At 48.7% G+C, this 27834-nt stretch overlaps 2 protein-coding genes across 2 annotated transcripts in view; both read right to left on the bottom strand.

Moving 5' to 3' along the window:
- Window positions 1–124: 124 nt before the first annotated feature.
- LOC128774217 (pleckstrin homology domain-containing family M member 1-like) lies at window positions 125–14747 on the bottom strand. The gene is made up of 6 exons (XM_053892741.1): window positions 14658–14747; window positions 10925–11172; window positions 8564–9190; window positions 2687–2913; window positions 1600–1758; window positions 125–732 (listed from the first exon to the last, which is right to left on the bottom strand). The coding sequence occupies exons 1-6, from the start codon at window positions 14703–14705 to the stop codon at window positions 650–652; spliced, it is 1392 nt and encodes a 463-aa protein (XP_053748716.1). The 5' UTR covers window positions 14706–14747; the 3' UTR covers window positions 125–649.
- A 3625-nt stretch (window positions 14748–18372) lies between these two features.
- Window positions 18373–27834, bottom strand: part of LOC109261629 (integrin beta-3-like) — a 30026-nt gene continuing 20564 nt past the window's right edge. Inside the window, exons 3-6 of the mRNA XM_053892867.1 lie at window positions 22965–23160; window positions 21578–21830; window positions 19851–20013; window positions 18373–19223 (exon numbers count right to left, since the gene is read on the bottom strand). Of these exons, the coding sequence (XP_053748842.1) occupies window positions 18984–19223; window positions 19851–20013; window positions 21578–21830; window positions 22965–23160 (852 nt within the window). The 3' untranslated portion in view covers window positions 18373–18983. The remainder of the gene's footprint in view (window positions 19224–19850; window positions 20014–21577; window positions 21831–22964; window positions 23161–27834) is intronic.

Raw genomic sequence — 27834 nt, 5'->3', positions numbered from 1 at the left:
GGACAGAGGGAGAGACAGAGAGAATCCCAAGTAGGCTCCACGCTCAGCACAGAGCCCGACGTGGGGCTGACCCCACAAACTCTGGGATCGTGACCTGAGCCAAAATCAAGAGTCAGATGATGGGTCCAAGCTGAGCCAATCAGATTCTCTATCCCAGCCCCTTGGACTCTGGGGCTGAGACTAGCCAGTCTCCGTGACTGCTCAGAACATTAGCCCGTTAACTTGGGGGCAGCCACAGTCTGTCCTCTGGAATGGGGAGCAGAATATACTGCTCTACAAAGAAAGTAGTGAAGGAAATGCACGAGGAGGCAGAAACTTGTCAGGAAAGCCACACTGACAGTTCCCAGCTCCGCCTCCGTTCTCTTCCAGAGAAGAGACCCCTTGGGTAAGCTCGGTGAGACACCTTGTCCCCTCCGAAGCCATCTCCCTCAGCTAACTCAAGTTCCTTTGCTACTGTGTCCAAAACAGTTTTAATACAACATCAGAGAAAGACCCAGATCCCAAGTCTTGTAAGTCCCAGTTCCAAGCCCGCCGCTCTCCCACATTTTTCTAGATGGTTAGAAGGGGTGGAGTCCTTGCCTCCTGTCCCCTCCTGTCACTACATCCTTCTTGGGGCTCTGCCTGCTGACTTAGTCCCACAGTGACCTCCTCACCAGTTCTTCATTCCCCCTGCTCCAGACACAATCTTTTTCACACAGTTGATGGTTGAGAGAAGATCGGGGCTCAGCAGTTCTGAAGGGGAGACAGAGAATACCTGTGGGAACACAGAGGACAGTCCCAGAGACTGAGGCAGACACCGGCTCTCCCCGCCCCCCGGGGGCTGAGTCCTTCCAGATTAGGCAAGGGCTCCCTCCCAGAGGCCCATGGAGATATCCCTACAATGGCTGCTAGAGGTCAAGGGTGGCTAGGGGTGGGGGCAGGAGGGGCAGGAGTAAATGTATGTTTACTACCACACATCCTAGCTAGGGTACATGCTGGTTCGCGCCACGTTTGAGGGTTTCTAGGGAAAGGAAATGTCAAAACAGGCAGCACAGAGGCCGAGGTAAACCTTGCCTAATGAGAGAGGCTCTTCAGGTGAAGAGTGCAGGGATGTTGATCAGAGTACGAAAGAGGGAGTAAGGGGCAAAGTCATGGACCTGTGGAGCCTCCACGAGTGGCTCTGAGGTGGGGAGTTTGCCCTTGGCCTCGAATCAATCAGGCCATTGACCAAAGTCAGGACTTGATGGTTAGAGCTGAGCCTTCAGGGCCACCAGTCTGGCATTCAGCACTGGTTCTATGAGCCTCAGTTTGCTCGTCTGTAAAGCGGGGATCATAATAGTTTCCGCCGCATGAGAAGCTGGCATGTGAAGTGCTCAGCATACAACACACTCTCGCTAAATGTTGGCCGCTGCTGTCCTCTGTTACTGGGTGTGCAGAGCCTTTCTGGAGCCTGCACCCCGGAGAATCTCCTAACCGGAGGGGCATCGTAGCCACTAGTGAAATCCTCTGCTCAGCAAAGGCATTCCTGGGTGCATTCCCAGGCTTGGAGTGGGACGAGAAGTCCTGTGAGTAGACCCCACTCATCCTCTCCCCTCTCCCACCCTGAGACCCCGGCCAGACCTTTGCAGTCCTCGTGGCAAATGTTTTCCGAGTGACTCTTGTGATCATTGCACCAATAGTGGCTGTTGATCTGGAAGACGCCATAGTCGAAGCTGCCGTCTGCATTTTCATTTACCTTTGATAGGTTGAAGTTGCTCTCCACAAAAGCCAGGCACAGCCCTTAGAACAGGGAGAAGAAGGTTTTTAGAGGGCTCTGAACTGAGGGACAAAGGACACGGAGGAGAAAGGGAGACGGGGAAGCAGAAGAAAGGAACAAGGCCTAAGAGGCTAGACGGGGCGAGCTGGCCGGAAACACCCATTAGCTTCTCTCCTCGCCCTTCGGTCCATCCACCTGCCCCTCAGTACAACCGCTCATCATCCCGCTGTCCATCCGCATCTCCTGCACTTGATGATCGCCTACTGTGTGCCATGACCCGTGCAAAGCCCAGTGAGGGACATTCAGCTGGGGCAAAGGCAGCTGGTGCCTTCAGCAAGAACGAAGACGCACCCCTTAAAGGACCACAAGACAAGATAAAACGAGAAGGACGGCACAAGACAGGTGTGTGCAAAATCTGGGCAAAAGGAAGCTAGCCCCACCAGGGAGGAGGACGAAGCCTTTGCACTGCCTGCTCCCTCTGCCTGGAATGCTCTTCCCCAGACATTTGGGTGACCCGGTCCTTTGCCTCATTCAGTGCTGCTCAATGTCACCTCCTCAGAGAGGTATTCCTTGACTTCCCCTTCAAGGACAAGGTTACCTCTCACTCCCCTGGCTTTATTCTGCTGCATAACATTTATCACCACCAGGAAGTGCTTCATATGTTTGTGTGTTTGTTTGGGACTCGCCTCTCCCCCTAGAATGCGAACACTGTGAAGGAAGGGGCTTTGTTGATGTCTCTGTCCCCAGCCCCTAAAATAGTTCCCGGTACATAGTAAGTGCTCAGTTAATAATATTCAGTGGAAGGAATATAGAATGTTGGGAGGGGCTTCTCGGGGAGGCTGCTTTTTGAACTTGGCTTCGAAAGATGAATGATGGAAAGATGGCCACATAGGAGGTGACCAGGAGCAGAAGAGGAATGGGGGGGCGGGAGTGTGAGAAAGCAGCACTCACAGTCACTCAGGGAGTAGCCCTCAAACCTATCCAGATCCTCCGTGTGCAGCACTCTGGCCAAGTCACAGCGACTGATGAGCTTGGCCTCATTTATGGCAACGAGGCAGCTGACCAAGGACATGAGTAGCATCCTCATCATCTTCGGAGGGGAGAAGGTGCAGCTGAGGGCCTGTGGTCCCGAGGATCTCCCAGACGTGCTGCTGGTCTCCTCTGAGCACCTGAGGAATCTGGAGACAGCAGCCAAATGTCCCGGCTCACTCACGGCTCCCCGCCTGGCTATTTCTCTTTCCTCTCACCATTTTATACTTTCTTTTACTACAGAAACTTTCAAACATTTACAAAATAAGAGAGAATAATATCATGAATCTCCATGTAGCCACTGCCCAGCGTCAACAGTGAAAAACCGAGGCTGATCTCCTTTCATCTATAGGTTTTCTCCTGTTTTAGCCATTCTCACTCTTGTAAAGGACACCTGGCTATGGGCAGCATTTGGGTACAGGGGTGGGGAGTGAGGCTGGCAAAGGAGACTGATGAGCACTGGACTTTACTGGTACTTGCGTGTGTGGGTTTGAACATGTGCTCTCGTAGGAAGGGCCAGGCCACTGGGTGTTGGTCTGCCCTCAACCCCACGCTCCCAGACGCATGATATGTGACTTTTCCCAAGGGTATACCCTGCCATGTGCAATTCCTGAGAGGCTGTCTTATAAGCTCTACACCTTTGTTTCCACTCAAAACTGGGGTCACTCAAGTAAAAGTGACCTTGTTGAAGAAATAAACTTCACTTTCACACTCTGTGTGTGTGTGTGTGTGTGTGTGTGTGTGTGTGTGTAGGGGGAGGTGCAAGGGGCGGGGACTCTGGATTCACATCGCCTGCTTTCAAAGGTTGGGCTGCAGTGTGACCTTGGGCAATATACTTTACCTCTCCGGGCCTCATTTGTAAAAGGAAGGTATGCCAGTACCCACTTACTAGGGTTGTCATGATGATTAAACGAAATGATAAATGCCTAAATCTTGGTTTTGCATTCCCCCCCAAATAGGAAGCAAGACTTCTGGGACAAAGGTTGATTCCTAGGCTGGAGTTAGGAAAGAGTATAAAATAAGTCTGAATTATCTTGTGCTAGAAAGTAAGAAAGTGCTCAAAATATGGATTGGGGCACGTCAAATGGACATGAGAGCCAGCTCAGAGGGGCACCCACTGGCCAAATCTGGAACACTTTCTTGGTAACAGCTTTATTGAGATAAAATTCACAGTACATAATTCACATACCACACAATCACTTAATTTAAAGCGTGCAGCTCAATAGTGTGTTTGCAGAGCCGTGCGACTATGATCGCGGTCAATTTTAAAACATTTTCATCAACCCAACAGGAAACCCCATACCCATTAGCTGTCACTAATCCACCCCTCCTCCAACCCCTGCCCACCACAAGCCTACTTTCCATTTCTCTAGATTTACCTAACCTGGACACTGCACACAAATAGTCACACCATAGGTGGCCTTTGAGCCCGGCTTCTTTCGCTTAACAATGTTTTCAAGATTTATTCATGTTGTGGCAGCCACTGGGATCTCATTCCTTGTGATGAATCCTTCTTTTGTCTCTCTATTGATCGTTTTATAGACTTTTGGGCTACTTTGGGGCTATTATGAATGACGGTGCTGTGAACATTCACGCACAAGTGTTTGTGTGGACAAATGTTTTCATTCCTTCGGGCATATACGCCAAGGAATGGAACTGCTGAGCCATAGAGTAACTTCAAGTTTCAACTTTGGAGCAACTGCCTGACTTCAAAGTGGCTGTACCATTTTACATTGCCATCGGCTTTTCCACATCCTTACCAACACTGGTTACTTTAAAAAAAAAAAAATTATAAAGTTTATTTAGTTATTTTGAGAGAGAGAGAGAGAGAGAGAGAGAGGGTGCACAAAAGCTAGGGAGGGGCAGAGAGAGAGGGAGAGAGGGAGAATCCCAAGCAGGCTCCTCACTGTCAACGCAGAGCCCAATGCGGGGCTTGAGCCCACAGACTGTGAGATCATGACCCGAGCTGATATCAAGAGGCTCAACTGACTGAGTCACCCAGGTGCCCCAACGCTTGTTTGTTTTTTTAATTCAATTTACTCTTTTTTTTTAAGTAGGTTCTGCCCATGACCCTGATGTTGAGAGTCACCATGCTCTATACCAACTGAGCCCACCAGCACCCCCCCCCCCACTAACACTTGCTATTAACTGTCTTTCTGATCAAAGCTCTCCTAATGGGTGCCAAGTCGTACACATGATGGTTTGGATCTGCATTTTCCTGGTGGCTAATGACGCTGAGCATCTTTCTATGTGCTCTTTGGCCATTTGCATATCTTTGGGGAAATTCAGTATTCAGATCTTTTGCCCATTTTCTAGTTGGGTTATTTGTCCTTCTTTATTGAGTTGTAAAAATTCTTTATCAGATGGGAATGCAAGCTGGTGCAGCCACTCTGGAAAACAGGATGGGGGTTCCTCAAAAAACTAAAAATAGAACTACCCTACAACCCAGCAATTGCACTACTAGGCATTTATCCACGGGATACAGGTGTGCTGTTTTGAAGGGACACATGCACCCCCATGTTTATAGCAGCACTATCAACAATAGCTGAAGTATGAAAAGAGCCCAAATGCCCATCGATGGATGATGGATGACTGTATATATATATACAATGAAGTATTACTCGGCAAGCAAAAAGAATGAAATCTTGCCATTTGCAACTATGTGGATGGAACTGGAGGGTATTAAGCTAAGTGAAATTAGTCAGAGAAAGACAAACATCATATGACTTCACTCATATGAGGACTTTAAGAGACAAAACAGATGAACATAAGGGAAGGGAAACAAAAATAATATAAAAACAGGGAGGGGGACAAAACAGAAGAGACTCATAAATATAGAGAGCAAACAGAGGGTTACTGGAGGGGGTGTGGGAGGGGGGATGGGCTAAATGGGTAAGGGGCACTAAGGAATCTACTCCTGAAATCATTGTTGCACTAGATGCTAACTAATTTGGATGTAACTCTTAACAAATAAAAAATAAAATTAAAAACAATAAATTAAAAAAAATAAAAAATAAAAAATTCTTTATGAGATACATGGCTTGCAAATATTTTCTCGCATTCTGTGGGTTGCCTTTCACTTTCTTGATGGTATTCTTAGAAACAAAAGAATTCAATGATGATGAAGACTGTTTTCTCTATCTTTTCTTTTGTTGCTTACGCTTTTGGTATCGTAGCTACAGAATTAATACAGAATGGTTTCTAAGGTAGTCTGGGACAGTTTGGCCATCAACACAAATAAAGATAGTGACAGGGGAGCTTGGCCGGCTCAGTTGGTGGAGCGAGCGACTCTTGGTTTCAGGGTCATGAGTTAGCACCCCACCTTGGGCCTAGAGCGTCTTTGAAAAAAATAAGGATAGGGACAGATTATAATCTAGTGAAAGAGATAGGAATCCCTGAGTCCTTAATAGTAATAAATAGACAAACAGATACATAACGGGGATGGGGTTGGAGCTCTTCCTGACAATAAGATGGTGAGTGATAAACGTGGAGGTGGTCATGAGGTTGGAAAATCATCACTCTGCAGCCATCATAGATTAGTTTGGGCAAGAATCATCAATGGATATTAAATCTAAGGTGGTGGGAAGCCTGGTGAAGAACTGGATGGGGCACCTGGGCTGGCTCAGTCGGTTAAGCATCCAACTTCCGCTCAGGTCATGATCTCGTGGTTCATGGGTTCAGGCCCAGCATCGGGCTCTGTGCTGACAGCTTGGAGCCTGGAGCCTGCTTTGGGTTCTGTGTCTCCCTCTCTCTCTCCCCCTCTGCCGCTCACACTCTGTCTCTCTCTCTCTCTCTCAAAAATAAATAAACATTGGAAAAAAAAAACTATCAATGCCATGAAAACACAGAATGGGGCTATTTCTGTCACCGTGTGCATGTGTGTGTGTGTGGTGGGTGTGTGCATGCGTATCTTTCCCCTGAAAGCAGGTGTATGTTCCTGAGAGCAAAGGCCTAGGTTCCTCCACCCACAGGCTGCTGCTTGGGCAAGATGGCTGCCCTAATGGCCTTGTTTCCTCACAGATGTCTTCTAAGCTCACTCCGTACCAGCCCGACTCTTGATTTTGGCTTGGGTCATGATCTCACAGTTCCTGGGATCAAGCTCTGTATCACGCTCTGCACTGACAGCGAGGGGCCTGCTTGGGATTCTCTCTCTCTCCCCCCGCCTCTCTCTCTGCCCTTCCCCCACTCATGCTCGCTTGCTGTCTCTCTCTCTCTCTCTCTCAAAACAAGTAAATAAACTTGAAAAAAATGTTTATCATGTTCTACCTATTAGATGAGCAAATATCCAAAAGTTTGATAATACCTTCTGCCTACAAGGCCGAGGGGGCACAGGTACATTCCTGACAGAGTGTAAACAGGCGATTATCTATGAAAATTGTAGATTCATTTATCCTTTGCCTCAGCAATTCTGTTTCTGGGACTTTACTGAACAGAGATAGTTGCATAGAATTCAAAGATCACATACACACGGTTATTTATAGAAAGAGTGAACTCCAGTGTCCAGTAAATACAGGGCTGGTCAAATAAACTAAGGTACATTCATACAATGGAAACACATGCCATAGGGGGGAAAAAATTAAGAAACTGATATGAAGCTCCAAAACAAAAATCCTGATCTCTTCTAAGACAAGGTATCAAACAGTATATTTATAATAGCTTTGTGGGGATGGGGCAGAGATAAGAAATATAAAAGACATTTAAAAGTCTATTACAGATCTATTAACAGATATTAACAGTTATTAACAGATCTATTCCTATCTGTTAGATGCATTTAGAAACATCAGAAAAAGACATGTAAAGGGGGTGCCTGGGTGGCTCGGTCAGTTAAATGTCTGACTTCAGCCTAGCTCATGATCTCACGGTTCGTGAGTTCGAGCCCCACGTTGGGCTCTCTGCTGTCAGCACAGAATCTGCTTCAGATCCTCTGTCCCCCTTTCTCACTGCCCCTCCCCTGCTCATTCTCTCTCTCAAAAATAAATAAATAAACTTTAAAGAAAAGAAAAAGAAAGATGTAAGGAATTAATAATTATGGTTACAAAGGTGGAGAAGACGTTTCACTGTAGGTAGACTTTTTTTTCTTACCATAAAAATAAATCTATTAAAAAATGAGTGTTTAAAAAGGGCCTGAACGAAGAAGGCTCTGCTGGGGTGAGCATGGTACAACATAGAGAGATGGTGACTCACTACCTTGTACACCTGAGACTAATATAACACCGTGTGTCAACAATACTCAAATAGAAAAAAGTTCTTTTAAAGAGACAGCTCTGCCCAGCGTCCCTTCTCTAGTCAAGTTCATTGCTCCCTGTGCTCTTCCTCCACTCACTCGCTTGGCCCCTTTTGTGCACCACCTCCTCCAGGCCTCATTCAGGGTCTGTGTCCTTCAGAGGCCTTCTGGGAGGTCGCAGCGGAGCACCCAGACGCGCTGGGCTTCACTGCGTCTTTTGGAAGTTGTATATCTAACTCCGAACCGTTGGTTTCCGCCCTAGAGGCAATAATATTTTACACGAAGCCTCAGAGAAATTAGGTAACTGGTCGAAGATCAGCCAGGGGCAGAGCTGGAGCCTGATTCAGCTCTGAGCCCTCCCTGAATCCATTCTCCTCGCTGCCCCATGTTGCCTCCAGTTACAAGTCCCGGCAACTCCAGTCCCTGAGGAAGAGCCACGATCCCCTTTTCCTTTATGCCCTTAGAGAGGTCAATGCTCAGTGACAGGCAATCACATGCTATAGGGAGGGAGAGAAAGAGGAAGAGGAGAAGGAAGGAAGGCAGGGGGAGGAGAGGAGTGGGGGAAGGACACTCACTCTTGCAGAGACGGGTCTGAATCATCGGCATTTGCTGTCCCCAGGTCGGAGTCGTAGGACATGGGCTCCTCGGAATGGTCTGGACTCTTGGAGCCATTCTCTTGGAGTAGGCAGCTATCAGAGTTTAGGCTGCAAGACAGCTGGGATGAACCGGCGGTGTCCAGGCTGAGGGAGGAGGCCGTGAGCTTCCGGTTCCGTCGGATCTTATGGCCTGAGTGCTGGACTTCGATGTCCTCCGAGCCTGAGGAATGGGAAATTGAATCCAGAGACTCTTTCCGCTGTAGTTCTGTCCCAGAGGTGGTGAGGGGGTCGAGCTCAGAGAGCGGGCAAAGCCCAGAGAGAGCCAGCGGGGTGAGCGTCCACTCGTTTAAGATGGCGGACTTGTAGGAGAGCTCGAAGGATAAGGACGTCAGTCCCTGCAGGAAGCTGAGGAGGAACTCGCCCTCCTCGGCGTCTCGAAGCAGGGCTGTGGGCTGATAGTACTCGCACAGGCGGGCGGGCTCCTGGAGGAGCAGCTTCAGGTAGCACTCCATCAGGCCGTCATTGAGGGCCAGCCTCAGCCAGGCCCGGCAGCGGCCCACGTCCGTGCTGACAAAGATCAGGTGCTCCAATTCCGAGACGATGTGCCTGGGGGTGGAGAGGACAGGCTTGTTTCAAGAAGTGAGTTCAGATCACAGAGGATCATTTTATCCACTGGTGAGCAGGAGCCAGTAATAACGACTGCAAGTATATACAGGCTTGGGAAAATATCTCAGATAGCAGTGTTCTACAGGGAATTGAGAAATATTTAGCTACAACTCCCCACTTTTTCAAGGTTACTGTCATGCAGGATAATTGCCATTTTAGTTTCAACTCCCCAGGCGCCCTTGACATCACCTGCTCATCCGGCATACATGTGATGAGCCCCTAAGTGCCAGGTCTTTGGAGCTGTGAAGATACAGGATACAGACATGGTCCTGCCCTCAGTCCAGGTTACTACCTTTCAAGGGCACACGGAAGTGAACCCTGTTGTCAGTAGAGCTGGGGTGGGGGGAAGGCAATCACTTCCAGGTTGCAGTAAGGACAATGCCTTAGGCAAGGCATTGCGGGATTAGGCATAGGGATTAGGCACAGGCAAGGCATTGAGCTGGGCCTTGAGGGATTTCAAGCCGCAAAGATGGAAGGGGAACCTCAGGCACCAAGGACTGACAGAGAAAAGGCACCAAGGGTAGGGAAGCAGCAGCTGTGTAACAGGAGTGGTGAGCACTCCCGTTACAGCACGGGGAGGAGGAGGAGTGGCTGATTGGGTTGCAAAGTCAGGTGATGCAGGGTCTTGAGCATCCAACCAGTGAGGCAAGGTGGGGCAAGGGTCCCCACACCTGGCTGTGCGTCAGAATCACCTGGGAACCTGGTCAGGATACAGATTCCGGGGCCCCAACGAAGTGAATGGAACTCCAGGCTAGCACTGGGGAGCCTGAGAGTTTTTACACCGGGAAATGACTTGACCGCAGTCGCGCAGACTTCTGGGTGGGCTGCTCGGGATAAGATCATGTACCCAACTCAGTTCCCGAACCCTTGGTCTGATGTAAATGCCCTTCCTCTGACCATCACAGTGCCCTGAGCACGTCTCGCCCATAGGAGTGCGTGCTCCACAGGGCTCAGGGAATGAGCTCGGGTTAGCTTAAGCTCAATAAATGTTGACCAGCTGCCTGACCTAAGGACAGACACAATGAGATAAGGGGGACAATCAGAAAGCCACTGCCACCTAGGAGTGAGGTAAGAACCTGAGATAGGGCGGTGGCAGTCAGCATGAAAAGGAAGATACAGACTGACAAGGCACCTTCAGGCTGAAGGTGGCATTTAATAGCCCTTAGAGGCAACGTGCCAGCAGCTGCTTGCTCCAAAGCCCAGGCAGTTAGGGCCAGGGCCGCAGAGGCAAACGTCCCAGGGTGGATATTCAGATGATCTGGATTCCACGTCTTTAAAAAATGCCATAGCCTGTTAGGATATAATACTTAGCATAGAGATGTTCAAACATTCCAAGGCAGGGTCAGCAAACCTCTTCTGTTAAGGGCCACTTAGTAAAGATTTTAGGCTTTGCAGGCCACACATTCTCTGTTCCAACTACCCAACTTTGCCACGGTGTGGCAAAAAGGCGGCTCCTGCTAAAGGCGACCAGCCAGGGGCCTGAGCAGCCCCAGGCCATTGCCTGTGCGCTGAGGGGCTCTTGAGGCTTGGTCTAACAATAACCCCTATCTCACCCATCTCCATTCTAGAACACAGAGCATCTCTGCTGCTTTCCCATATAGCTGTAGAGGGAGAGCCCAGGGTCACCCACACTGAAGCTCCTCCCCAAAGCAAAGCCTCCCCTGCTGATCTCACTTGTGGGTGACAGCTTTCAGGAGGGGCCAGAAGACAGGCTGAGGCAGAGGCTTCTGGTGGGCGCTCTTCTTCCTTTTCCCTCCGGCCTCGGCTCGGATGTGCTTGGCATGCAGGCCGTGGATAAATACGGCCTCCAGGGCACTGCACATGGTGTTGGCATCTCCGTCTTCGCTAGTGACCACTGTGTCCGAGGACACGTACTGCTTCTGCAACGCCTTCACAGATCCCACTAGCTTCTTCTTGATGACCTAGTCGGTGTCAGACATAACACAGGCCTTTAGAAGATCCTGCGGTGACCCCTGGAAGGTAAGTGCTTATCACCAAATACACGCACACCCACACACGTGCTCACGTCTACCTGTGGGTGTGTATACAGCAAAACTAGCACAAGCTAATCATAGAAAACAAAGATGGGCGCCTGGGTGGCTCAGTCGGTTGAGCGTCCGACTTCGGCTCAGGTCGTGATCTCACGGTTCATGGGTTCGAGCCCCACGTCGGGCTCTGTGCTGCCAGCTCAGAGCCTGGAGCCTGCTTTGGATTCTGTGCCTCCCTCTCTCTCTGCCCCTCCCCCACTTGCACACGCACGCACGCTCTCTCTTTCTCTCAAAAATAAATAAACGTTGGAAAAAATTTTAAAAAAAGAAAGAAAACAGAGACAAAGCATAGAGGAGAAAAGGAAAATTACGTACTTATACCACCCAGAGATAGTTATTTTTTTGCAAAGATATTTGTATATTTTTCTTTTGTTTTGCTTTTTAAACCGAACTTCAGTGATTTGATAGCCATAGAAATCTTGTGTTTAAATACCGGCTCCATCATAGTTACAGGTGTGGGAGCCTGGGTGATCCATCTAGGGCAGGGGTGAAGCTTTCCACCTTGTTTAGGGGTCTACGATTCCATGAAGAGGCAACAAGTGCCACTTTAGAACCATAAAAACACCAAGAAAACAGGAGCATGGTCCACATTAAGAAAGATCGTAGGGGGGCGCCTGGGTGGCGCAGTTGGTTAAGCATCCGACTTCAGCCAGGTCACGATCTCGCGGTCTGTGAGTTCGAGCCCCGCGTCGGGCTCTGGGCTGATGCCTCGGAGCCTGGAGCCTGTTTCCGATTCTGTGTCTCCCTCTCTCTCTGCCCCTCCCCCATTCATGCTCTGTCTCTCTCTGTCCCAAAAATAAATAAAAAACGTTGAAAAAAAAATTCAAAAAAAAAAAAAGATCCTAGGGGCACCTGGGCGGCTCAGTCAGTTAAGCATCTGACTCTTGATTTCAGCTCAGGTCATGATCTCACGGTTTTTGAGTTTGAGCTCCGTATCTGGCTCTGTGCTGACAGTGTGGAGCCTGCTTGAGATTCTCTCTCTCTCTCTCTCTCTCTCTCTCTCTCTCTCCCTCTCTCTGCCCCTCCTCTGCTCATGCTCACTCTCCCTTTCAAAATAAATAAAATAAACGTTATTTATTTAAAAATATCTTTTTAATGTTTATTTTTGAGAGAGAGAGAGAGAGAGAGAGACAAAGTATGAGGAGGGGGGAGGGGCAGAGAGAGAGGAAGACACAGAATCCGAAGCAGACTCCAGGCTCTGAGCTGTCAGCACAGAGCCTGATGCAGGGCTCGAACCCACGAGCCGTGAGATCATGACCTGAGCTGAAATAGGACGCTTAACTGACTGAGCCACCCAGGCGCCCCTAAAATAAAGAAATAAACTTTAAAAAGAAAGAAAGAAAAAAGGAAAGATCCTTGACCTGGCAGTCAGAGGCAGATGTTAGTCTCAGCTCTGTTGGTCAACAGCTGGGTCACTACAGACATTTCACTTAACCTCACTGAGCTTAATTTCCTCATCTGTTAAACGGAACGAATACTTCCTGACCTACAGCACAGGAGTTGGGGGGCGGGGGGATTACTCTGAGGGCAGGACTTGCTTTTTTTTTTCATTCTTGCATCCTCAACACTTGGCTTGGTTCCTGACACATGTAAGTATTCCGTTAAGGTGTGTTACATAAATCAATTATAAAATACATATATGTAAAATCCTTTGGAAAGATAAAGACAGTTCTGTCATAGTATAAGCATGTCAAAATTACCTATGTGTTTTGGAAAAGGATTGGGAGGGAATACAGAAAACCTGGTTTGAACTGTTAGCTGATAGGATTATGGATAAATATTTTACTGTTTTATTTTTATCTTAGCCCAAACAGTTCATGTTAATGTTCTTTGAAAAGTCGAATGTTCTTTTTTTTTAAAAAAAAAAATTTTTTTTTTTAATGTTTATGTATTTTTGAGACAGAGAGAGACAGAGCATGAACGGGGGAGGGTCAGAGAGAGAGGGAGACACAGAATCTGAAACAGGCTCCAGGCTCTGAGCGGTCAGCACAGGGCCCGACGCGGGGCTCGAACTCACGGACCGTGAGATCATGACCTGAGCCGAAGTCGGACGCTCCATCAACTGAGCCACCCAGGAGCCCCTGTTTTTTTTTTTTTTTCTTTATAACAGCTTTAATGAGACACAATTTACATTGCCTAAAATTCACTCATTTAAACTATACAGTTCAGTGATTTTTGGTATGTTCACAGAATAGTGAAACTACAGCCACTACCTAATTTTAGGACATTTTCATTGTCTCAAAAAGGAACACTGTGCCCATGAGCAGTCACTCCTCTCTAGTCCCCTCTCCCTCAACCCCTAGCAACTACTAATCTACTTTCTGTCTTTATGGATTTGCCAATTCTGGACATTTTGTGTAAATGAAGTCATACAGTATGCAGTCTTTTGATGTTAGACATCTTTTCATATGACTTATGGGTCATATACTTCTTTTATTGTTTGCTTATTTGACTGGAGAGAGAGAGAGAGAGAGAGAGAGAGAGAGAGAGAGAGAGAGGCAAAGAGAGAGGAGGACAGAGGATTCAAAGTGGGCTAGGGAGTGACAGCAGCAAACTCCCAAATCGTGAGATCATGACCTGAGCCAAATGGACGCTCAACCGTCTGAAGCACCCAGGCCACCCTAATGCCCTCTTTTCTTTTTTCTTTTTTTTAATGTTTATTTATTTTTGAGAGACAGAGAGAGACAGCATGGGAGGGAGAGGGCAGAGAGAGAGAGGGAGACCCAGAATATGAAGCAGCCTCCAGGCACTGAGCTGGCAGCACAGAGCCCGATGCGGGCCTCCAGCCCATGAGCCGTGAGATCATGACCTGAGCCGAAGTCGGATGCTCAACCAACTGAGCCACCCAGCTGCCCCTTCTTTTAATGTTTACTTATTTTTGAGAGAGAGAGAGAGAGAGAGAGGGAGAGAGAGAGAGAGAATGTGCATACATGTATGTGCCTGTGGGGGAGGGGGCAGAGACAGAGCGGACCGAGGATCCAAAGCAGGCTCTGCTCTGACAGCAGAGAGCCCAATGCAGGGCTTGACCTCACAAATTGCAAGACCATGAGCCGCTTACGATCATGACGCTTAACCGTGTGAGCCACCCAGGCGCCCCATATGTATGACTTCCTTTGAGAAATCCTTGGTCTTCAGGCAGCCCCTATTAAAATCCGTTGTTTTTTATCAATTCCCATTCTATCACCAATAAGATGTTCTAGAAAGGGCAGGGTCTCCTCAGAGCCTGCTTCTGCTATAACTCTTTCTCAGCCCGAGGCCTCGCTTTCCAGACAGTACTCATTCATTTCAAAGTGAGGAAGACCAATGACATGGCTGTCCCGTGACCCCTTCCCCACCCTTGAGCCTCTCCGACTGCCTACCGGGATGGCAGCCCGGGGGTCCAGTCCATTCTCCACCACAGAGAGCATTTCCGCTCACACTGCAGCTCCCTCAGAGAATCACATGACACCTGCAGAGACAGACTGCGCGGCCAGACGAGCAGGTTCCAGCTCACCACCCCCAGCCAATTCTCCCCCTCCCCCCAGCAGGCAGCGGGTCAGCCCATCTTCCTCAAACTGCAATGCAAAGGCCTCTGAATTCAAAAGTAAAAGCCAAGAGTGGATTTTAAGGAAGGAAACAAGGGAAGAGAAGAAATGTGAGGGCTCGAATCTCAGGAGGTGGGGAATCCTATGTGCCGTGGGTGGGTCCACCCTAATCAGGGCATGGAGAGGCCTCTGTATGCCACACCAAACGCTGGCACAAAAAAGCAGGGAATGAGGGGCCGATTTGGATACAGAACTAAGGGTGCGAGGGGGATGCTGCCGCTGGAGGTGCCAAGAGCCCACGTGGACCAGGAAGCAGGGGCTCACAATTCACATTCGGAGCCTCTGACTCCTGGGCCAGCCCGATGTCTGCCAGCTCGGCAGGGACAAGCACAACTGAAGGAAGTTTCCAAAGGGAGGGCCTCTTGCTACATAGCTGCTTCCCCTCCAGGCACGAGGGTCCAGCTGGAGCAGCACAGGGACACGCCTAAAGGGAAACAACACGGGTTCGAATCTCGATTTGCCACTAACCACTTAGGCATGCTAGGTGGGGCACCACGGCAGACGTCTCAAACGGAGGTTATGAATGTGGAAAACGCCCAGCACAGTGCCTGACGGTACTAAGGATAAATGGTATCTATTACCCCGGTTGGATGTGGCCAAGCCTTATAGGCAAAGGCCACTGTCTGAATGAGTCCGCTCAACTACCTGAAGTCAGTACACAGGTAAATCCCTCAGGGCACTGGCTTCCCCCCCACCCCCCCGGGGGTGGCTTAGGTGGGGGGGGGGGCCTCAACCTGAGCCTCGGGGGGTGGCTGTTGGCTCGCCTGGACCGCCCCAGCCACTTGGACGGACCAGGATTGGGCAGGCACATTCCCATCTAAACAGATCTCTAGTGACCACGCTGCCGAGCATGGAGGGACACCAAAAAATAGGTCATCGCTGTCTCTGTTCTCAAAAACCTATGGCCCAAAGAAGTTATCAAATGGAGGCATGATGAATGGATTTTGTACTGTTTACACACATTGCTTCATTCATTCCTTGTAACCACCCTAGGCGAGCTCTTTTATTATCCAGATAAATCAAAGCTGACCCAGGTCAGGGAACTTCCCAAGATCCCAGGGCTGATCAGTGGCGGGCTCTACCACCTTCGGCCAGGATGACATCCACCCTTCTGGAAGAGGCGGGTGTGAGCTAGGGCTAAGGGGTGGCTGGGGAGGGGGCAGGGAAGTCTTGGGAGGAGGGCTCTCCAGCTGGGGGCCCAGGTGGCGGGATGCAAGGGAGCATCAGGGTTGAGTCTGGCAGGAAAGGTTTACAGGCGAACAGTGAGGCATGGAGAACGGCAGGGTGGCCCTAAATGATGAAAGACGCTCTGATTCAAGCCCTGGCCTCTGGATCCGGCAGAGGGTGAACAGGACCCAGCGCCGACCTTCCTAAGTAAGGACATGCAAAGGCAGATAGGTGTGTGGAGGACGGCCCCCACGAAACCAGCTCTGGTCAGCGCACAACAGACTGACAGGAGGAACACTAGCCCCTGGCCACAGCCCATCAGACTGTCTCTCCCTCCACCACTTTCCCAGCTCCTACCCACTGGGAATCCTCAGGACCCTTCGCTGGAGACCAGCTCCATGCTCTGGCCACCAGGGCACCGGGAGAAGGGGACATACTATAGAGTCGGTCCTGAAACCGTGCCTGATCCTAGAGGCTGGGTTTCTTCAAGGCTACCCTACGCAGCCCTGCAGGCCAAGTTCAGGCTCGCTGGCTTTGAGACCCTGGCATCCAATCCCCTCTGGCAATTCCGGGGGCCTGCCCTTCTAGACAGAGCCTCAAGCCCTAAAACTGCCCTTCCCTCAGCCGGCCTCAAGGCTTGGGCCTCAGCAACCTGAAGAGGAAGACCATTGAGGCCTCATCAACTAATTCACTGAATATAATATTCACTGGAGGGAGGGAGGCTTATCATTAAGTGGGTGCTCTGGCCAAGTCAGGGTCTGCTGAAAAAACAAAGTAAACTGACACTGAGGTCAGAGCAGGGCCAGACAAGAGACAACTGTGACCTAAAACAGTGTCAGGAACGTCACAAAAGGACAACAGTGCAGAGAAACCTAGAAGAATTGCCACTTGACAATTCACAAAACAGAACTGAGACGTGGGGGTCAGGCCAAAGTTCCGGGCACATCTTTCCTTGCAGGAAGCCAAAGCTCCCTACATAGGCCTGTCGGTTCTAGAACGCCTCAGGAAGGCAGGAAATGGCTCAGAGGCAGGACCACGACCATCTACGATGTGAGATCTCTGGGCTCTGGGTCTCCTGACTGCTAGGTCAGCACTCCAGCAGGCTCCTTGGGTGAGCCAGACCCCCATCTACCATGCTATGGGACTGGTTTCACTTTCTATCTTCAGAGCTGTCTTCACTGACACCAAGAAGCAAACGAAAGAGGGGTGGGTCTTCAGGAGACCCAGAAGAAAGAGAGCAAGTAGAGAGTTCAAACATCCCTGATACAGTGGAGCAGAAAAGGTGAGTGCCGTGTGCCTTTAGGAAACTCTTAAGTCACCCTTCGTCTACCTCTGCCCCTCTGTATTGGTTCACTCTGGCACAGGATCTCATTCTCTATCCTCATTTAATTCTTAAAACAATCCTGTGAGAGAAGGATGAGTATCCCTCATTCACAGAAGAGAAAACTGAGGCTCAGTAGAAACATGCCTCAGGTGAGGGACAGAATTTTCTCATTCCAAGCTCTGTGCCTTTCGTCAGTTCATACTGTCCCAGGTCCTTGGTTCAAAGAGTTTCAGGCAAACTTATTATTCACAGACTCTTCAGAAGCTCCACCTTATCAAAGAAGGCCTAACACTGACAAGAAACAATCTTGCCCATCAGATCTGTGGCCCCAACTAGCTGACCACAGGTCCTTTCCGTGGCAGCCAGGTTTCCGAGCTGTCCCTCCTCAAATGTTCCAACACACAGGAAGGAATCGTTGGGGTTGATTCTCTTCGTGATACTGCCTGGCCTTCTATAAACATCCAATTTCACTTCCTCCAGAGACTAAGGAAGAACGAAAAGAGGAGAAGGACTCAGATGAGACTTACATTAGAAGAAGAAATGGATAACCTGGCTTCACCACTTTCGAAACACTCCGTTCATCAGTTGACTATCCCAGTTCATGATGAGCTTTCCCCCTTTGAATACCTAAAGCCCTTATTGAGCGTGCTACCCCACTGCACACTAATCAATCATGCATCTTGTATTCTTGGTAGCACGTCTCCTCAACTAAACCAAAAAGGGTAGGACCTTATGTAGTCCCTTTATCCCCCTCAGCCCCTGGTAAGGTGCCTTGCGTACATTAGGTGTCAATGATTACTGACTCACCCAGTGCCCGGTCCTGCCCACTTGGACATGGCTGACACCAAAGAACCCAAGCCACAATGGGGATGCTGGTGAACTGCGAACATGTCCCTGGGATCCTAGACCTTGCAGAGAACTCATGAGATCATCCAGCTTGGGGGCGGGGGCGGGGGGGGGGGGGCGAGGAACTCCCACCTTTACACAGGTGTACCGTTAAGCCACCTAGACAAGGAGGGGCTATACTGTCTTTAAGAGACGTAGAGTTCACACCTCCCCCCAGATGCCCAGGTATCAGTATTCTGAGGGTCTTACATTTCTTCCTGGCTTACAGCCACTTAACTCCTCTCCTGTTACTTGACCTACTAAGGCCATAGAAAACAACTTAGAAGAAGTCGTCTTCTGTATCAGCTACATCATCCTTTCACCTTCTTCCTTTTTGTCCCTTTAACCTTTCCTCACAGGAACAGATCGCCATTCTTCAGATGATCTTTGTCTCTTTTTCCTCTGTCTTCTTCCAATAATCACAAGTGAGCGCGGTATTCCAAGAAGAGGCTAATCTGTGCACAGTAGACAGGAAGGCCCGCTTCCCAGCTGGACCTGCAAAAGTCCTTTGGGTCCATTCTGGATGCCATGCTGCTGCTGCTGCTGTTGCTTCTGCTGCTGGAGGCAGGGGAGGTGGTGGCGACAATGCCACAGCCAGGACCACTTATAATGGCTGTGCAGGCCGTACCGGGGGTGAGGGTGTCCAGTTGGTATGGGGGGCAGCGGGAGGACAGGCTGAAACAAGCCTTGCACCCTGCCCAGGGGAAGTGCCGCCATTTCCACATTCACACAAAGACTCTGCCTGGGTTAGGGCAGCCTTGGCCAGAGTGAATTGGGACCATAGGTGGTACCAAGAATCTCACCATGGTAGTGGAGGCAGAGTAATGGTTGTCACTGCCAACGTGGCACTGCCCATCATTGGGCTGGACAATGCCTGCCAGCCTTCCATCCAGCGCAATATGGGTCTTGGCATCAGTGGTAAACACCAGCAAGTGGGAGGCATCATTCCTCCAGCCAATCTTCTCCTGTTAAAAAAAAAAAAAAAGCAAAAGAGAGAAAGCAACTTAAGCCACATCATTGGTAGAAAACAAAGATCCAAGGACTTCCACGCGTGAAGGGCTGAACAAGTCGTCTCGAAGAGGGGCCTCAGTCCCAGTCCTCAGAACACAAGCCAGAGCTTTTCCAAGTTGAAGGTTTCTGTCTCTTAGGAAAAGAGTCTCAGCTGATTAGTTCAGGCAGCTGAAAGACACCTACTTCAACTCCAAATATAACTTTTCCAGTGATAATCACATGGCCCATCTAGAAAGCCACCGGCAAGTACGAGCCCGGGCTGGGCTAGAGAAATCCCAACTGAACACCTGCCCGCTTTGCTAAGGTTCATCCAGCCTTGACTCTGACACCCTTCTAGAAAAGGTGGGAAGATGCTCTTCCCAGAAAACATCTGGGATCACTGAGGTTCAGAAAAACGTCTGCTCTGGCCAGGGAACGATACAAACAAAGGCTGCATAACAGGAGAAATGTGCTGCTCATACTATACAAAACTCTTTGTTCCTCTCTCTTATTTCGCACAGAAACCCCCACAGTTGGACCACCTTCTTCCCCATTTTAATCTACGCCAACCACACCCGCCACTCCCTGCCGTCCAAACTCACATCACAGACTGTAGCCTGCATGATGGCATCAAAGCCACCCTCTGGGGCATCTCGGTTCCGCGACACACTCTGCTTCTTCACTTCCTCATTGAAGCGGGTCACCTGGTCAGTTAGTGTCAGCACATGTTTGTAGCCAAACATAGGCAAGCAGGTGTTCTTCATACTGGTGGAGGGAGGGAGATAATTGAAGCAGAAACCCTAACTGGAAAAGGCTGCATGAGGAGTAAGAGGGAGAAAGGGGGAGACAAGCATGGGTAGCACAAGGCCCAGGCCGATTCCATACAACCGCCACTACCCAGACTGTTCAGACTCCAAACCCCTCTAATGACCCAAGTCATCATGGTGGCTTTGCCTCCAGCTGGCCTCCAAGATAAGATAGTGAGCTATGGAACCAGTCTGCCTGGGTTCAAGTCCCAGCTCCTCCACTTACTAGCCATGAGACTGTCATATGATAGGTCAAAATGAGAGGGTCAAAATGATAGGTCATATCTCCTAAGAGTTATTGTGAGGCTTCCATGAGTTGACTCATGGAAAGCGCTTATATCAGAGTGAGGCTCCAGTTGTTACCATCACCTTGGACTTAACACCTCTCCAAGGTAACACTGACACAACAATAAAGCAAAAGCTCATCAACAACTTCATATCCGTGAACCACCAACAAATTGATAGATCTGCAGCAGACTAAACCAACCAACAGTTTAACTGATGGCTGACATCTTTACTGGGGAACTTAACAACCCAGACAGAAAGTCAAAAGGGTACCTCGTATAACTCTGAAAACAAAAAGGTAAATTCATCCATTGTCTGGCTCAGTAACCATCCTTTGAAATGATTACACTCCATGGATGTTCAGGGTCTTTACCAATTAAATAAGCCATTCAGTTATAAGCCAAAGTGTCAACAGAAACACACATATCAATTTTCAGACTATTAGAGAGGTCAGTAAATATCATTTCCACTCTTTTTATATTCCTCCAGGACTTAATCCCCCTTGCATATTAACTCTGTAGTACGCATAACCTTGATGATGAGGAGACAATGGAATCAATCCTTCCGAAATTATAATTCCTCTATTTATTCATCCATAAATGTCTCTCTACTTTTTTATCTCCTTTCCCTCTCGTTTTCTCTTGTCTCCTACTTCTTTGTAACAAGACCAAGAAGCTGATGAGTTTTCTTTCTGGAAATTCTCCACCCTTTCTTTTCTTTTTTTTTTTTTTTTTGAATTTTTTTTAATGTTTTATTTTTGAGAGAGAGAGAGAGAGAGACAGAGTGCGAGCCGGGGAGGGGCAGAGAGAGAGGGAGACACAGAATCCGTAGCAGGCTCCAGGCCCTGAGCTATCAGCACAGAGCCCGACACAGGACTCAGACCCACAAACTGTGAGATCATGACCTGAGCCAAAGTCGGACACTCAACCGACTGAGCCACCCAGGTGCCCCAATTCTCCACCCTTTCTAAATGCCCATCTGTCTAATCCTCTTCCCAAGAGTCACAAAGATTTTGGCAGTTACTACACTCCAAACAGCCTTGGATTCTACTGCCACAATGCTCCGGATCAACAGGCCAGCTCACTTGCCAGACAGGAAGACCAAGGTAGAAAACAGACAGGATTTGGCCAGACGGCAGCCAACGAATCTACCCCAGAGCTAGAAACAGGCAACAGGACTTGCACCTGCCTGAGACAATGGCAAGTGATGCTGCCCTGGCTTCTCGGAGAGGGACTTACTCATAGCAGGGGTTTTTGAGGGCCTCTGGTGGGGAGATATACATGTACGGTGACACAGGCTTGTCCACAAAAGCCCCAAAGCCAATCCGCAAGTTACTGGTGAGCTTGCGCGTCTGGGAGGCCAGCTTGGTGCCCAGGTTCTGGATGCTCCACAGATCATCCTTCATGGAGTAAGACAGGTCCATCAAGTAGTAGATGTCCACAGGGTAATCCTCCACCTGCCGGACTTGGACGGAGAAAATCTTCGAATCATCTGGAAGGCAAGAGGATGTTTGTTTTTCTCCTTTTCCCGCTCTAAGACTTAATAAGTGGATTTGGACACAGTTGGGATTGAGTAACTTCTTGATCAAACCAGACTGGAAAGCCCTGGTCCTTTCTCTTCTCCCCCTAATTCTATTCCTCTTACAATTCTTGATCCTCTTATTTTATTAATTAATTAATTAATTAATTAATTAATTAATTTATTTATTTAGAGAATGAGCAGGGGAGGGGCAGAGGGAGAGAGAAAGAGAGAGAGAGTGAGCGAGAGAGAGAGAGACCCAAGCAGGCTCCATGTTTCACGCTGAGCCAAACACGGGGCTTGATCCCACAACCGTGAGATCATGAGCTGTGCCAAAATCAAGAGTGGGATCCTTAACCAACTGAGCCACCCAGGCACCCCAATCCTCTTATTTTAACCTCTTTTTTTTTTTCCACCTAAAATTCTCCACCCTTTCTAAATGCCCATCTGTCTAACCCTCTAGGTCCCAAGGGTCACAGAGGTTTTGGCAGTCACAACACTTTCAACTCTGTAAAAGGCACGAACTATGTCCCACCCTCCTCTGAACCCCCTAGCACCTAACACATGCCTTGCATGAAGAGGGTATTTGGTAAAATTCTTCTTGATGTAATTGGAGAGTCTAAATCAATGCTTCAAAAAGCCTGTCTCAGCCTAATCCTTGTCCCCCGAAAGTCTCCTGCCCCTATTTTATCTGCTGCCATGCCTTTGCCCTAATCTTACCTGGAAAGGGGGCTTACAATTACAGATTACTTTCTCATTTTGTATCTCATCGGAGCCTCAACACAAAGCTATAAGTTAGGTAAAACAAGCATTGGGAAAAGAAGAAATAAACATTTTTTCCAGTTCCTACTATCTTAGAAGAGTTAAGTAACTTGCGCAAGGTCAGATAGCTAATATATGGGGCAGTCAAGATTCAAACTCAGATCTTTCTGATTTGAAGTCCCAATACCTTTCATTTTCTTCTGTTCTCCTGCCCATACCACCCCCAACATCCTTCTCTTCCCACCCCATTTCCATTGTGAGCTACATCCCCAAGGTTCAGGCCTCCACCTTGTACCCTGTGCCCATCTGTCCGGGATCTCTCCCCAGAAAGAGCCCCATCCCTACCTGGCCGGAGCCGGAGCGCAATCCTCTGGGGGCTGACTTGAGTAATCTGGGAGCTGTCTCCAGAGCCCTTGTCGCTGAGGGGCCTGGCCTCTAAGATGCGGGCCTCACTGACGGGGAACTCGATGGACTCCAACGCACAGTCATCCTTCAGCAGATTCTCTTTCAGGTTACAGCGGGGCGAGCCCAGAGGGAGGGCCTGTAAGACAAGAGCCCAAGCTGAGGCCCTGTGGTCAGAGCCATGTGGCTCTCTGCGTCCTCCAGGCTTTGCCAACTCCCAACAGCCTAGAGTTTACCCAGCACTCCGGAGCTAAACCAGCATAAATGAACTCGGGTGGTCCCTCCTAAGAGAGCCCATTGTACAGAAGGGGAAAATTGAGGTACCGGAAATGCTGGGTGAGCGCCTGTTGGTGGATTGATAGCTAGGAAGAGGGCCAGTAGAGTAGGATGCCTGCTAGACCAGCAGTTTTCAAACAGAAATGCAACCCGCACGTGAGTCCCAGAAATCAATGTAGAGGATCTCAACCATCAATGCATTAAATAAAGTACAGAGCACAGGAGTAGACTGGCAGAGACTCTTCAGCACTGCCTCTTACTAGCTGGCTCCGAGGGCGAGTCACGGAAGCTCTCCATGCCTCGATTCCTCAGCTGTCATGTGAAGATAATAATAGCGCCCCACACAGGGATGTTATGCAGGACTAAATAAGACAATGCACATGAAACACAGAGTATAGTGCCTGCCTGAGGATAAGTGCTCAATAAAAGGTAGCTATTGTTATGAGATGCTCTATAAATAGTTCCTGGATAAGTCGGTTATAAATAAACTCCACAAGCTGGGGCGAATCCCATGATGCCAGGCACTGACCAGAGCCTCCCCTATCACTTTAAGCTTCCTCCCTTACCCTGGACACAGGGCATTGAGCGCCCTTCCAAAAACCCTGGCCTATATCCCACAGCCCTTGGAAGCTCTGTGTGTGTCTACACTGGAGTACTGAGTGGGGGGCATGCTGCACTGGAAAGAAATCAGGAAACAGGCTCAATGCTAGGTCTACCACTAATGAGCACGTGACCCCAGATAAGTCATTTCACGCCTTTGAGCCTCAGTTTCCTCACCTGTGGGACGAGGGGGTCAGGTGACATGGTGTTTTCAGTTCCTTCCTGCTCTGACGTCCAGCACATTTAGCCAGCACTAAATGTGGGCACAGATCCAGGAGGGCTCCTTGCCAGGTTGGGAGAACTGGCCGGAAAGCCGGAAAGCCCTTCCCTGGACCTATTTCACAATATTTAGGCCTTCAGGCCCTCGATCCTCACCCCCATCCCTACCCACTCCCTCTCACAACCATTTCCAGAAGTCAGCTGAACAGCCCGCACCAATATCCCAGAAAAACTGGTGTTAACATTTACTGAGAACTCACCGCATATCCCGCACAGCGACACGCACTTTATGTGGACACAGCTCTGGTTACAGTTCCCTCGTGCTGGAACTGTTGTTATTTTCTAAGTGAAAAACCTGAGGCCCGGAGGCTTCACAAATGAGGAACCCGATCTTGCAGGAAAGACATCTAAGGCTTGGAGAAGTTAAGTAACTTGCCCAAAGTTACAGAGCTAAGAATGGCAGAAGAGAGGTCTAACTAGATTATCTGACTGTAATTATCCTCTTAAAGTGATAGTTTGTATTAAATTCTGTATAGAGTGAGGAACAAGGCAGAGAAACAGGAGTGTGGAAGCGACGGTCCTGGGAAGAGTCACACATGAGAAGGCCCGGGTAGGGAACAGAATGCAGGATGGGGATGTGGCTGGTGTGGGAAGGATAGATAATGTTCTGCCTCCTTAGCCCCTGCAGGTGACTAGTAGCCATATTGCCAAGGGAGGGATGTGGCCACAAGGAACCATCCATACTCAAAAAATCAGGACTCTGTAGCCTAAAACTCCTCCTGATGCTTGAAGTCTCTCTCCCTCTCATGCCCAGCCCTTGCCTGATAGACTGAAAGTCTTCCCCATGTGGAGGGAAACATGAAACCAATAATGCTATAGACTGAATGCCTGTATCCCCCCCAGAACTCACATGTTAAACCCTAACCCCCAAGGTATTAGGAGGTTGGGCCTTGAGAGGTGATTAGGTCTTGAGGTGGAGCCCTCATGATGGGAGTAGTACCCTTAGAAAAAAGGCCCCATGGGGCACCTGGGTGGCTCTGTCAGTTAAGCATCTGACTTCGGCTCAGGTCATGGTCTCACGGTTCGTGAGTTCGAGCCCCGTGTCGGGCTCTGTGCTGACAGCTCAGAGCCTAGAGCCTGCTTCGGATTCTGTGTCTCCCTCTCTCTGTGCCCCACACACACTCTCTCTCTCTCTCAAAAATAAATAAAACATTAAAAAAAATTTTTTTTAAGAAAAAAGGTCCCAGAGAGCTCCCTGGCCCCTTCTGCCATGTCATAGCAAAAAGACAGCCACTATGACACAAAATTTGCTGGTACCTTGATCTTGGACTTCTCAGCCTCCAGAATTATGGGAAATAAATGTTCTCAAGCCATCCAGCCTGTGGTATTTTAAGTTTATTTATTTATTTCGAGAGAGAAAGAAAGAGTTAGCATGGGGTGGGGGGCAGAGGAGCAGAGAAAGAGAGAGAGAGCCCTGATGCAGGGCTTGATCTCACAAACCGTGAGATCATGACCTGAGCCAAAACCAAGGGACGCTTAACCGACTGAGCCACCCAGGCCCCCTATGGTATTTTTGTTATAGCTGCCTGAATAGACTAAGAGAAACGGAATGAGGACCATCCTGGCCCAGGCAAAAAGTGGAAAAAGCTTCTGGAAGTTGGCAGCTTCCTTCTTTCCCTCTCAGCTTCATGAGTATGAGGTGATTAAATGACATCAGCAGTGGGAAACAGTGCAAAGGACTTAACCTTCTTGGCCCAAAAGATTCCAACGGGGACATCACAGATCCTCCAAATCTCTGGGATAGATGAAAATGTCCTCTCCGCTCCCAGCCCTGGCCAAGGACAGATGGCGGAGTGAACTTAGGGGCACTTGGAGTTTTTTGTGCCCAATCTTCTCTGGCTGCCCCTGCACATCTCTCCCAACCCCTCTCCCCCAGGAAACATCTTCCTGCTCACAGTGCTCCCTACCTTATCTCTGAGCCCAGCTACCCACAAAGCCCCAGGGAGAAAACCTTCCAAAAAAAAAAATGACTGGAGAGACCAAGATGCACGGAGGAGCTGACCCTTTCCAGTACTAAGACATTTGCCAAAGGAGAGAGCAAAGGGGAGACCAGGGAACTGAAGGAGAGCAGCAAGGCCTTCGTGGGTCTTTAAGCTACACCCTTGAAGGCGGGGTTTCTTGAGTGCCCATTTCCCAATATGACAGTGCTTATTATGAGAAGGTTTGAAGTACTAAGCCCTGCTGATAGTCCTTATGGTTTGTTATGAATTTCCTTAGAAATAGAAACACTGACAAACAAAAACTGTCTCCCTCCCTCCTTCTGCGGTCACTGACATCAGAGGTCAGGAATATAACAGGCGGGCCCTTCAGCCACGCTCTCCCAGAGAGCCTCCTGTCCCGGGAGGATACCAAGGTGGTGACCTCAACACACTTGGGCAACATTCCCTTTCTTAATAACCCAGATTAGGAAGGTAGAAGGAACGTCTCTAGGTTACTCAGAGAAAAAAACTGAAAGGAGGGAGGACGAAGGTTAAAGTTCCAGTTCCTGGTGATACCGGATGTGACACAAAAAGGACAGAAATAACCAAGACCCAGGGGAAGATCCTGAGCACAGGGGTGGGAGGTTCCAGCCCACATGCTGTGTGAGCTGAATCCCCTCCCTCTCCTGGGAGACTGATGCATGCTATTAGTCCTATTCTCCATTCATCCTGATTTGGAAACTGCAAAAGTACAGCATGAATAACTCTCATTATCCTACCTCTCTCACAGGCTTGGTCAGGGGATAAAATAAGACTGTGAGCACGAAATGCTTTCAAAATATGAAAAATCTCAACAGAAGTCAAATATACTCAAACTCTTTTGATATGATATAAACCAATAAATGCAAATAGAAGGTGACTGTTTGGGGGGCACCTGGGCGGCTCAGTTGGTTAAGCATCCAACTCTCGGCTCTGGCTCAGATCATGATCTCATAGTTTCACGAGTTTAAGCCCCACGTCAGGCTCTGCGTTGGCAGAGCAGAGCTTGCTTGGGATTTTCTCGCTCCCTACCCCTCCCCTACGCACAATGTCTCTCTCGCTCTCTTTCTCTCTCTCAAATAAAGTTAAAAAAAAAAAAAAAGAGGGTGACTCTTTTCTACCAAATGCCTCCAACCCAAATAAATTAACATTGTTTTCTTGATTGACATCCAGTGAGGACAAGAAATCGCTTGACCATACAGTGACAAAAGTGTGGAAGGGACAGAAAGAAGGAGAGGAAAAGAAAAGCACTTTAGTTTATGATTATTGGTATCCATACCCCATTGTTTATGGGAAGGGGAACACTTTCAATATTATACCTTTTATTTTTACAATAACACATTTAGCAAAACTCTCAAGATGAACATTTACCCTCCAGATTAAAAGAAAACTAGAAAGAAAAAGCAGCAGAGAAGTGAGAACAAAATTATAATGCGACTGAAAAAGAATTCAATAGTAGCCTCAAACCTTTCCCCGATAGATGCAGAGAAGAAAATAAGTCACCTCTACTGGAGTCTTCTACTTAGCTAAACCCAAACCCATTCCTCTTCTTTCATCCTCGGTTGTCAGGCTGAGTGTCAGCTGGTCCACCTTCTGATGCAAACTCAGGACTACAGAAGAATTTCTAGTACCTCCCCTCTACTTAGAGTTGCCAAATGTAGCAAATATCTGGGACATACTTACATTAAAAATTATTTGTT

Source organism: Panthera pardus, unplaced genomic scaffold, assembly GCF_024362965.1.
Source record: "Panthera pardus isolate Hobbes unplaced genomic scaffold, ASM2436296v1 HiC_scaffold_3, whole genome shotgun sequence".
NCBI classification, from domain to species: Eukaryota; Metazoa; Chordata; class Mammalia; order Carnivora; family Felidae; genus Panthera; species Panthera pardus.
The sequence above is the reverse complement of the archived record's forward strand: the minus strand, read 5'-3'. Positions and strand labels throughout refer to the sequence as shown.

What these genes read in the sequence shown, in the direction of transcription:
- LOC128774217 (XM_053892741.1), bottom strand. Translation starts at nt 14,705, where the DNA reads ATGCTCTCTGTGGTGGAGAATGGACTGGACCCCCGGGCTGCCATCCCG. An exon ending in ACCCCCGGGCTGCCATCCCG is followed by an intron (nt 11,173 to 14,657) that starts GTAGGCAGTCGG and finishes GACACCGACTAG; the next exon opens with GTCATCAAGAAGAAGCTAGT. An exon ending in CTGAAAGCTGTCACCCACAA is followed by an intron (nt 9,191 to 10,924) that starts GTGAGATCAGCA and finishes CTCCACCCCCAG; the next exon opens with GCACATCGTCTCGGAATTGG.